The sequence below is a fragment of the Protopterus annectens genome, chromosome 1.part2 (assembly GCF_019279795.1).
Source record: "Protopterus annectens isolate FY-2018-M chromosome 1.part2, PAN1.0, whole genome shotgun sequence".
NCBI classification, from domain to species: domain Eukaryota; kingdom Metazoa; phylum Chordata; order Ceratodontiformes; family Protopteridae; genus Protopterus; species Protopterus annectens.
The window spans coordinates 1,168,983,382-1,168,995,569 of NC_056727.1; the positions used below are offsets into that span (position 1 = coordinate 1,168,983,382).

Consider the following 12,188-nt stretch of genomic DNA (forward strand, 5'->3'; position numbering starts at 1 on the left):
TGTCTATTTTTATGTTTTTTATTCAGGACAAAAGTGTTTTTTATCACAGTGTGCTCTCCACTTAATTAAACCCCAAAAGCGCCGTAGACAGCAAAAACCTTATTTAATCATTATTCCACATTTCCTACCTGTATCTAATTCTGCGTCTCTCTGCACAATAGTTTGATTTTGAAATCCTACAGTGTTTCCTTCTGCTATTTATCACAGTGCAACATATAGAGAGTCTTTGGTTGAAAGAAGCCATTGAGTATAGGATAGCTGCATCGAGACAGTCAAACAATTGGGAAAACAAGGAAACTGGCGTATAGATTCTAGCAACAATAGAGTCTTAAAACTACATGCAGATTCTCAAGCTAACCTTTATAAAGTTAGTCACAGATGAGAAACATCATGTCTCATTCAGAAACTACTGTTTTTATTAACATTTCTGAGCCTGAATGAAAGTAATTGTAGCATTTGTTACACATAACATTCAAATGTAAAACATTTTTAGACTATAGCCACTAACAAAAATCAAAGTTATTGTAAAAAACAAATCAACGCAGAGATATTCAGTAAAACTGCAGAAATTCACCGAATTACAGAACAAGTTCTCTCAGTTTAAAATAATCTTATAGTGATATATAGTACACAGTGAGATGAAGTAGCCTAAACTGGTAACTTGACCATGGAAACACTACACCCTCCAGGATATTTTGGGGGCATAAAGACTACACATCATCATATTCCATATCAACTCACCAAGTATTCAAGTTAAAGAAAAAAACAAACAAAAACATTTTGGAAGGTGAGTAAGCCTCTCTGGACCCTTAAAGTGAGGGTCAACCTACCAAGCACCACCCAAACTTAAATATACCAATTATACAGCTGTGCAAAAAAAGGAAAGGACACTCTCTGAAAAGAAATAAATTATTGTTGGTGCACACTTAGAAATCATATTGACAGATATGTCCTATGGAAAACATTAAGGAGTTGGCATGGGATAGATAGAACTTCACTTTCCTGCAACACAGCAAGTTATATGGAAGCCAGGTATAACAGCAACCATTAACTGAATAGATGAACATCAAGATATGGTAAAAATAATGCTCCGGTACCATAAAGGGATAAAGCCTTGGCCATGGCCCAGCTGACCTGGGTTTAATTACCAGTTTGAGCAACTGATGGAGTGGCAAGGTAGGGATCGGCATGCCTGGCCTAGATGGGAGAGTGATCACTGATATGCTCCCTAAGGGGTGAAGAGGTTCAAAAAGGCGAGTTGCCCTCAGGCACAATCAGTAAGCATGGCGGTGTGAAAAGGGAGTGGGTAGGGCATAGACAAAAAAAAGAAAATACCCCCCCAGATAGAAGCACAAATAAACTGAGCACCCTGGATACCCTGAGGATCTACAGCCAGACCTCATCAATACCAGAGTAAGTCCATGGGGGTTGGAGACTAGCAGGTATACCCAGAGTGGATGTGGGGCACTGAGGGCCAGGTCAGTAAGGATGAGATTCAAAAACATAAAAAAAGATGGGGTGTGCATAGCTATAATTTAAACCAGGAGCATAGCTAGGGTGGGAAAAGGGGGCAACTGCCTCAGGTAGGAAGTGCTGGAGGTGTCATCAGCCAGTCCTGATCTTTCTTTAATGCAGTGCTGGTTTTTAAAAACAGGTATTGCATTTGCTACATTGTAGCAAGCAATTTGCTACAGTTTAAAAGTGAAAAAAAATGTTTTTAACTAAAACCTGAGAGTTGTAGCACTCCATGCAGGCAGGGTATAAACTGTGCATGCATCTGGCCATGTAGATTTGCTCTTGAATCAAAGAGATGGGGGGTGTGGATCTAACTAAAAAGCTGATCACCTACAATGTATCAATCGCCCGATTTTACTGAAGTGCATTTTTTTGGCTCTTCATTTGAAGGGCTGGGGGGGCACTGGTTCATATTACTGGCCCAAGGTACTGGTTGAACCATCTATGCTTCTGATATAAAATGAGTTATTTTGTATCCTCTCACTGAGTTCATTTAGTTGATCAGAATAGCATTTAATGACTTAAGTATTGCTAAATAGGGTGATTATATAATGGGACCTGCATCTGTTCTTTGTAGTACATTTTCTGACTAGGTTTGAGATAACTATTAACTGTGATATCTTGTTTCTTACTCTTTATGACCATTTCAAATGAATATTATTTGTGAACTGTTAAAACTGTTTTTATCACTTTAGGCTTATCTTCTTCTTTTGGGTTTTCCCAGTTGGGGTTGCCACAGTGGATCACCTGTCCACTCATGATTGGCAGTGGTGTTTTACAGTGTAGAGTTGCCAGCCCAGTGCCCAACCTTCCGCAGAAGGCACACACATGCACGCACTCATACCTAGGGCCAATTTTGAGTGTCCAATCTACCTACAGCATGTCTTTGGGAGGAAACTGGAGTACCTTGAGGAAACCCATGTGACCACAGGGAGAACATGCAGACTCAGCACAGAAGGCACCCCAGCTGAGGATTGAACCGGAGAACCTGTTGCTGTGAGGCGGCAACGCTAACCATTGCACCACCGTGGCCGCCCACTTTAATTAGACTTATAATGTGGTAAAATTAAAAAAATTAACTTGCTTACCCAGTTGATAAACTTATTTTCTTTATTCTGTAATAATCATTTAATAAGATGCAACATTATTTTACTTTGTCTCACTCATGCATAGATAAACATAGTATAGATGTTTGTGATATACATTTTGGTATTCTATTTTGCCTGCTTATTAGGTGCTTCTTTCCCCATAAGGTAATCTTTTGTGTTTATATGAGGCCTTAATAAAATATTGAAACATTTTGGTATAAAAATACAAGACACTAAGGCAGCACTGGATGATAAGATAGCAAAAATCTCTACAGCAACCATAAACTTCCCTTTTGTACTCAAGTATCCTGGAACAAAGGACAGCCAAACAATAACAAAGATGAACATACTGAAGGTGATGACCTTGGCCTCATTAAAGCTACCTGGAAGGTTTCTGGATAGGAAAGCTACAATAAAACTTACAGTTGCAAGAAGACCCATATATCCCAGCATGCACCAAAACAGAGTTGTTGATCCCTCATTGCATTCAATAATTATCCTTCCTGGCTGTGATCTTGTATTTTGTTCAGGAAAAGCTGGTGCAGTTAAAAGCCAAGCAATACACAGGACCAGCTGAATTGATGTACAGCTAATTATTAAAACATTGGGGAGTGCTGGCCCCACCCACCTTTTAAGATTGCTGTTTGGTTTGGTTGCACTGAAAGCTATTACAACCATTATAGTTTTGGCAAGCACACAAGAGACAGAAAGAGTAAACACTATGCCAAATACAACTTGCCGAAGCATGCAACTAATTGACACAGGGTGACCTATAAAATTCAAAGAGCAAAGAAAAGATAAGATCAGGGAACAGAGTAATAGATAGCTGAGCTGACGGTTATTAGCTTTTACAATTGGAGTGTCTCTGTTTCTCACAAAAATAAACAACACAGTAGTGGTCAACAGTGCACAAAATATTGCTGCAGAAGCCAGGGTAGCACCCAGAGGTTCTGCAAATGTAAGAAATTCAAGTGATTTCTCTTGACAACGATCTTGTCTTTCAGTGGGCCATTCATTTTCAGCACACTTTAAGCAATCTGTGGAATCTAAATGAAAGAGATTTTTTTTAGTTTATCTCTCAATCAATCTGTGAAAATTAAAACAAAGTACTGCTCAAAAAATATTAACAGAATGTTCAAATAAGAGAAGCAAGCAGAGGCAAGGCTCCATTTCTTCAGCTGATTTATTACCAAACACACAAGTGCTTTCACCACAAGGCTTCTTCAGGTGTATAAAAACAACACACACACCTGCACTTATATTAAACATTAACTAGTCACATGGTTAAAGGTAAGACTCTTAAAGGTACATAAAAACAATTATGTTCAATCCACAGCAAAACACATAAAAACATAAAAATATATATATAAAAAATTCATTTTATAAAGCAATATTACAAATTAATATATATATATATATATATATATATATATATATATATATATATATATATATATATAAATGCATATGAACTACAAAGTATGGCAGAAAACTACCTACGAAGTGGTCTATTTTTCAGGATGGGTCTCAAGTCATCAAGACTTAATCTCACGATCCATTTAGCCTCCAGGTTCTCAGTTTGAACTCTGGTATCACCACCCCTCAAATTCTCATAACATTTACCTAGTACCATAGATGTAAACATGTGTTGATCACTTGTCTCCTTTATGTGTCTTGCTAGAGCATTAAACACACTACCCTTCTTGATATGGTATATATGTTCTCTAATCCTGTCCCTTAATAATCTATCAGTCTTGCCCACATAAAATGTACTACATGCCTGGCAAGTGGCAAGGTAAACCACATGAGAAGTATCACATCTGGCACTAGTTCTTAGTGTATAAATTACACCAGTGTCTGGATGTTGAAATTCTATACCTTGATTAACAAATTTACAAAATTGGCACCTTGTACACGGTCTAGTCCCTGGGGTGTCTTCAGTCCTAACCTGATCTCTGGGATTACATAGTCATCTCCTTAGTGACTTCTTGTTTTTGAAAGTAAACTGTGGATATACTCCTATCAAGTTACTCACTTGTTTATCAGATGTCAAGATATTCCAATGCTTACCTATAATATCTGTGTAATATCTTATGTTCCTAGAGTAACTGAAACACATTTTAAGCGGTTGTGGAGTTTGTTTCTTTTGATTCCCATTACAAATATCACTCCCTACCCATTCAGAAAAAGTAGGGCCTGGCTCTGCTATGTCTAAAATTTCTTACTGTCTTAATACTTTGATTAACCAGTTTCTGGTCATAACCCCTCTCTGTCAATTCTATATCTGTCTTGTCTAGTTGTTCTATAAAATCTGCTTCTCTAGCATTTAATCTAAAGACCCTATATGCTTCATTCTGTGCAAAATTCCTAAAAATGTATTGAGGGTGCATAGTGTCTTTTCTCAATAAACTATTCACATGACATCCCTTCCTAAACATTTTAGTGCTCAGTGTGCCATTCAGTTCTTGTATAATAGAGACATCAAAGAAATTAACCTCAGTGTATAACCAGTTCATAGTGAACTTAAGAAAATGTGTTGAAACATTGATATGATTCACAAATATCATTAGCTGTTCTACTGACTCCCCCTCCATAAAAGGAAGAGGTCATCCACAAACCTACGACAAAATAATATATCATCTTTGAAGTCACCCACAACCAAGTTATCTTGTTCCCATTTTAACATTACAACATTCGCTTAGCTGTTAGCACATGATGTTCCCATGGCTACCCCATTACATTGCCAATAAACCCTATCTCGAAACATAAATACATTGTTCTCCAGTACCAAACTTAGTAATGACCGTATCAGGTCCACCATGTTACTATCATACTCTCTGGTTTCAAGCATTAATTTAACTACACTGTTGATCCCATATTTATTTGGAATAATGGTAAAAAGCGACACCACATCAAGCGTAACTAACAGCATTTGTTGTTTACAAACTTGTTGTTCTCCTTCACATGTGAATCTGTATAGATCTCTAACAACGTGTTCAGTATCCTTCAGAATATGATCTGACTGTTTAATAAGATTCCTAAGGAATTTCTCCACAAAGATAGATATAGACTCAGTGCACCAGTTGCTTCCAGCTACAATGGGCCTCATAGGGGGATTTATCCTATTTTTGTTTACCTTAGGTAATCCCTGGATCACTGGGGTGGTGGGACTGAAAATGAGAAAATATTTAAGCAAATGTTCATCAGTGAGACCCATCCTGGCTATTTCCCTTAGCTTATTGGGCACATTAGCAGAATGTTGAAATTACTTGTCTAATATTTTTTCATAACTGTAACAATACAAAAATGTATTTTAACATGGATCAGTATGTTGGATTTACTAGGTCTTTGGAATCATATTTTGTGGACATATAGTATCACATTGTCATATAATTGTGATTATCTGATTACATACAAAATCACATTGTCATATAATTGTGATTATCTAATTACATTCAAAATCACATTGTCATATAATTGTGATTATCTGATTAAATACAAAATCACATTGTCATATAATTGTGATTATCTTAGTACGTACAAAATGACCTTGTCATATAACTGTGATTATCGGATTTTAGGCATAGATTAAACATAATTACAGACTTGCGATGCTTTCTTATAAGCACACATTAAAGAAATTATTTTTGAAAGACCACTGTTAAGAAAAATTGTTGGGCAGCCACGGTGGTGCAGCGGTCAGCATTGCCACATCACAGCAAGAGGTTCTCCAGTTCAATCCTCGGTTGGGGTACCTTCCGTGCGGAGTCTGCATGTCCTCACTGTGGTTGCGTGGGTTTCCTCCAGGTGCTCCAGTTTCCTCCCACTTCCCAAAGACATGCTGTAGGTGGATTGGACACTCTAAATTGGCCCTAGGAGTGAGTGCATGCATGTGTGTGCCTTTGTGGAAGGTTGGGCGCCGCGCTGGCAACTCAACCTTGTAAAACTCCACTGCCAATCATGAGTGGACAGGTGAGCCGCTGTGGCAACCCCTAACTGGAAAAAAAACATAAGAAGAAGACTGTTAAGAAAAATTGTTGCAGAAAATTTTATTCAAAAATACTAAACATTTTATGTATTTTGGTAATGTCCTTTATGTGGACCATTGCAAACTCTTCAAATCAATATAAACAACATAGTTATTATAAATAAATCATAATGATCATTTTTATCATATTTTAATGTCATATTATATTTTCTAATAGATTGGAAATAATGTACTTGTTTTCTCATTTTCTTATTTCTAGAATATCTGCACAGTAAGCCAGTTTCTAGTGTAGTTGCAGCATTAGAACCATTAATTTATGACCTCAGTGGAACTTTAAAATACATTTCCCTAGTATCACAAAAGCATTCTTTGTTTATTGCATTATCAATCAGTATCAGAAGAAACATTTAGGTTTCATAATATTCAGCATACCAATAGCATCGATTAGACATGAACAGAACAAGGGTGCAAAATTAACAAGTGTTTTGATGCAATCATAGAAAACCTTTTCATAGCGAACAGGCATGCTGGGAACATGCCTATGATCTGAGGTTCAAACCTGATTTTTGACACCTTGTATGTGACATTTAAATATTGTTCCTGAGTCTTTATGGGTTTTCTTTGGGAATTCTGTTTTTCTCCCAATCTCTGGTTGATTGGCTACATTAACTTGTCTATATATATATATATATATATATATATATATATATATATATATATATATATATATATATACACATAGTATATATCACCCTTGTTGCCAGTCCATTTAACCATCTACTCAGTTAAATAATAAATAACTGAATATTTTATTAGTCGACTATAATCTATTAAATGTATAGAACATATCTATTAATCTATATAAAGTACAAAACCTGTTAAAGATTTTATAAGTGGAAACTGAAAGAAGTAGCACTAGTAGAATAAATCTATGGATATTGAAAGTCGGTATAAAAGCAATAATGAGATAAATGCATCATTACTGCCAAAAAGATCACCCATTTTTTAAACTGACAAATTACCAAGAGACCTTAAAGACTTAACTGAATTAATTCAGCTCCAAAAGCTGTAGACCACTCAGCCACAGAAATCAGAAAAAAATTTAGAGCAATGCAAATTAAAATGAAGATGATGTCATGTTTAATAGTTAATTTGTGTACATGTTGCATCCCTGGATGGATATCTGTTTATTGTATGAAATTTACTTTAGCCCACCCAAATCATGATTACATTTATGTTCTGGATGTGCACTACAAGCATGTGAGGCCTATAAGAACTTTTATTTCTTTTAAGTGAGGTCAGTGCTAAAATATTCTGCTTGCTCATCCCAAACATTGATAGATATATAGATGGACAGCATAAACTGTTGAAGATTAGCTTGCTTTGTTAATATATAATAACTCTTACCCTACTCTCCAGAAAGGGACCTCCATTCTAGTAACAAATTCTTACTACTCACAGATAAGTCAAATAATATTGCAGGAGACTTGCTCTACTACCAATATGTCGCTAAACTCTGGAATAATATCCCCACACACAAATAAAACTCTCCTACAAACTCAATAGGTTTAAAGCACTGCTTAAACAACATCTTAACCAATCCTGGTCCTGGTTCTCACCATACGATACTCTTAAATACTCTCCTTAAACAGAACACTCTCAACCTCTCAATGAAATGACAAAACAATTTTTATACATAACTCCACTAAGTTGCACGTGGGCTTTCTCATTAGTAACATCAACTTCTGTAAAATCTTAGAAGGTATAAATGTAACTTCTGCATGTGTATAAAAGTAAATAGAAATTTAACTGCTCTGTGTTTAACTTGGACTAAGTATAATGCAATGTAAACAAATGAAGCTTTTCTCCCCTTGCCTCCTCTGAAAATTGGTTTTACCCAGTCAAACATTTATGGTAAACAAAGATAAATAAATAAATGCATGTAGAAACTTTAGTAAAAGTGAGATTAAATAAATGTTTCCTGTGACAGCACCTTTACATTTAGGAAACACATATTCATTAGTTTGTTAATCTTCAGTAACTAGGGTCGGGGTTTGCTCACTCACCAGTATGATTGGCAATCTCTCCCTCAGAGCATAGAACACAATGGAAGCAGCAGACTGGCTGCCCCTGCTTGGGGGCTTTTCTGTGACCTAACTGACACATATCACTGCAGACTGAGGATGGCACCTGTAAGGGAGAACAACAGGAGAATGTGCAGTGAGTGCCATAGCTGAGACATTGTGTTTTACATTTATACTATAGGAACTATAGTATCCCTTAACATTTACAGGTTAATATACTCACCATCTCAGTGTCAGTACATTAGCAAAAGGGATGCTCTACAGTGAAGCAAATACATATTTATAATAAAAAATAAAATTGAAAAGCACTGTCATTTCTAAATGCCAGGCTCGCCTGTATGTAATCATGTGTACTATAAACACTTCATGTTGATTGCATTTACTTTTATAGTAATTAAACAGTTAACACAATTGTTGGTATCAATGTCACACATATGGGTCTGCCTTACAGATGCTCTATCTCAAAGCCTTCTGGTGACATGTTATGGAAATACTCTGAGTTAATGTACATATTTCTTCCCCACTTTATTCCACTATTGTCTTCTTAGCTCAAGATTATTCATCTACCAGCCAACAAGGAAACTCAGTCTGTGATGTCTATGGGGCAAAGCAATGGAACAAGTTTCCTGTTAGTAAACAAAATTGCCTTTAGACAAAGTTTCAAATCAGTCTTCACATCTCACCCATCTGGGAAACCTACTGTTGTCACCCACTTTATGACTGAATCTTACTATGTCTCAACAAGATCACCAAGTCCATGAGGGCAGTGTTTCAAAAAGTTCTTTAATTTATACATTTTTTAGCTGAGTTTTTCATCTTATCTACAAACAGTTATCAATTTCTGTCTTCCTCTCTAACATCTTCTCCTCTGTTCACTGATTCCCTTCTTTTCTATCTTTCCACGTTATAATCAGACTCTGTAACTCAAAAGAAGCATTCTCACCACCTCCATGAACTATTTTCTGTCATATTAATCACCTCTTTCTTTTCACAGTTATCCCCTTCATCTTTCTATTCTTTACAGTAAGTTTATTGGATATTATATTAATTGATATTATTTCATGCAACTGCCTGACACCTGGCTGACATATTCTAACGCCTTTCCCCTACACACTATCCAGCCTCTTCTTTAAAACTCCCGCAGATGCACTATATTTATTATCACACGTTATTTACCAACTCACTGCTGCCTACTCCCCACTGCCCCATCTATACCCACTAACTCTACCCTAGACTAAGTTGAAAAGCTTTCCCTTAAAATATCAATGAACTTCATAACTTATCTATATTTTCCTCCTTGTTTAGTTTTTCCTTTCTTGTCTTAACTTCAGTACATCTTCAAGATTATCTCTACTAAACATACTGTATGAACAACCACCATATGTTACTACCTGCTATACTTTTATTGTATGTCTTAACCAGTATGCTTATGTAAATATCTTAAGCAATCACATATCTGCTATATTTTATAACTGTATGTGTAAACCACAATGCTCATGTAAATATTTTGTGTATGGTATGTTAGCAATTGTTTCTGGAACTTTTCTCCCCAGGCCTCCACTGAAAACTAAAAGCTTTGTCGAGTCAGACCTCCCCAGTAAACAAATGTAAAATAAATAAATAAATGATTCACCTTCATTTTGGTATCCTGTTTCCTGGCTACAAAATTACAAGGAATGCTTTGCATATTTGCATTCTGTTTGTAATTACCAAGTAAAATACTGCGTTTATTGAGAAAAATCATTTGCTGTTGATGCAGTCTAGGTTCTTGCAAATCCCATGAACCCATATCTATATTCAATGTGCAGTATGACTATTATACTCCGTCTTATTTTGTTTGGATTATATCTAATTAATGATTTACTAAACATCAAAGTATGGTTGGGACTAGAAATTTCACAGATTATTTTAAAGTTGGATTTAACTAAAATATTATACAATATTGATAATTATACAATAATCATAACCATAAGCCAAACTCCAAACTGCTGACAAATTCATAGTCAGGGATAAGGTATAGAGAATTGCAGGATATTTTTAATGTTACACCTCAAATATTGTTTATTTAGCTCAATGTAATTTTTGCCCTGCATTCTATGTTGGAAAGACCAGCAGACCTTTTAAGAAGCATATGTATGAACAAAATGTAGATATTAAGAATAAAAAAATCAACTAATGTGTTGTATAGGCATATAGACATGTATGAAATGCATAGTTTTAATTTTTTCATAATATAACAGGTTAAAAAAGACATGCAAGGGTGGATTATAGATGAACATTTGGATAAAAGTGAGCACAAATGGTGAATTCTATTGGATGCTGTAAACCACCCTGGTGTTAATGATTCCTGTTCTATTAATTCTTTATTAAAACTCAAGTTTTATGGTGTTAGTTAATAATATGCATCAACAAAATGCAATTTATTACAATTCATTCATAGTTTTATATATTTATATATATATATATATATATATATATATATATATATGTTCTTACCCTATTGGTTCATTGGATCATGTGCTTCATGATGAGGGGTACATATGGATGTGTTTTATAATTGCAATTGTTCTGATGAAGTTCTTAATGAATGAAAGTGCTCAACCATTAAAGTTTGTTCCCTTGGATGGTGGTTTACTGTTTTGTTTTTTCAATTATACAATAATGTCTCATAATTATACAATAATGTCTCATTACAAAGCAAAAATGATCATACTGACTGGACAGCCCAACCAGTGTGCCCCTTTGTAAATCAAGCATATACCAACAGAAAAAAGTCCGGCCACTGAAGTACTATTGAGCAGACAGATTTTCTATTGTTGTATGCTGAAGTACAGAGCAAAATATGAGAAAAATCAGGTAAGTTCTGCAAACGTAAAGAATCATAACTGCACCTGATTTTCCTTGAATTTCTGCAATGTACCTTGCAAAATCTCAGCAGCAGACTTCTCAAATGGCTAGATTTTTGCCTTATAGTTTTGGTCTGTTCCTTATAAAAACTGCAGTTTTCTCAGAAAATTGCAGTTATTAAATAATAGACATTTCAGGCTCAAGCATCATATCATTTTAAAAATGCAGGCTAGCATCCAGCAACTTCCTAAGTTTGTAAGATTACAACAATATTTAAAATGTGCCACTATTTTTGGATCTTTGTCCCTTCATTATGTTGGGCTTTGTCCAGATTTCTTGCATTAAGAGTATGTTAGCAAAAAAAAAAAAAAAAAAAAAAAACAGCAATGGAGATATTCTTTTCTCCGTTACTCCTCCTGTACTGTACTGATGTACGGTGCAAGTATGGGAATGTAAGTCCCATACACATAGGCAGTATATCAGCAAACAAGGAAGAGCAGAGAGCAACACTATAGCACCATTATATATAAAAACATTATTTAAGAAAGATAAGCAATTTCTTTCTTAAATAATGTCATTGTATAATGGCAATAACCCACTCCTGGATGTGGGTATCATAGCATTTTCCCATGATGGCTTCATTTCATCACTCGAGCTTTGCCCTCA

General features: G+C 35.4%; 1 protein-coding gene across 1 annotated transcript in view; it reads right to left on the reverse strand.

The window, feature by feature from the left end:
* Positions 1-2,729: 2,729 nt before the first annotated feature.
* The window catches only part of LOC122792437 (extracellular calcium-sensing receptor-like), a 169,938-nt gene continuing 160,479 nt past the window's right edge, over positions 2,730-12,188 (reverse strand). The window contains exons 6-7 of the mRNA XM_044060224.1: positions 8,658-8,781; positions 2,730-3,649 (exon numbers count right to left, since the gene is read on the reverse strand). Of these exons, the coding sequence (XP_043916159.1) occupies positions 2,730-3,649; positions 8,658-8,781 (1,044 nt within the window). The remainder of the gene's footprint in view (positions 3,650-8,657; positions 8,782-12,188) is intronic.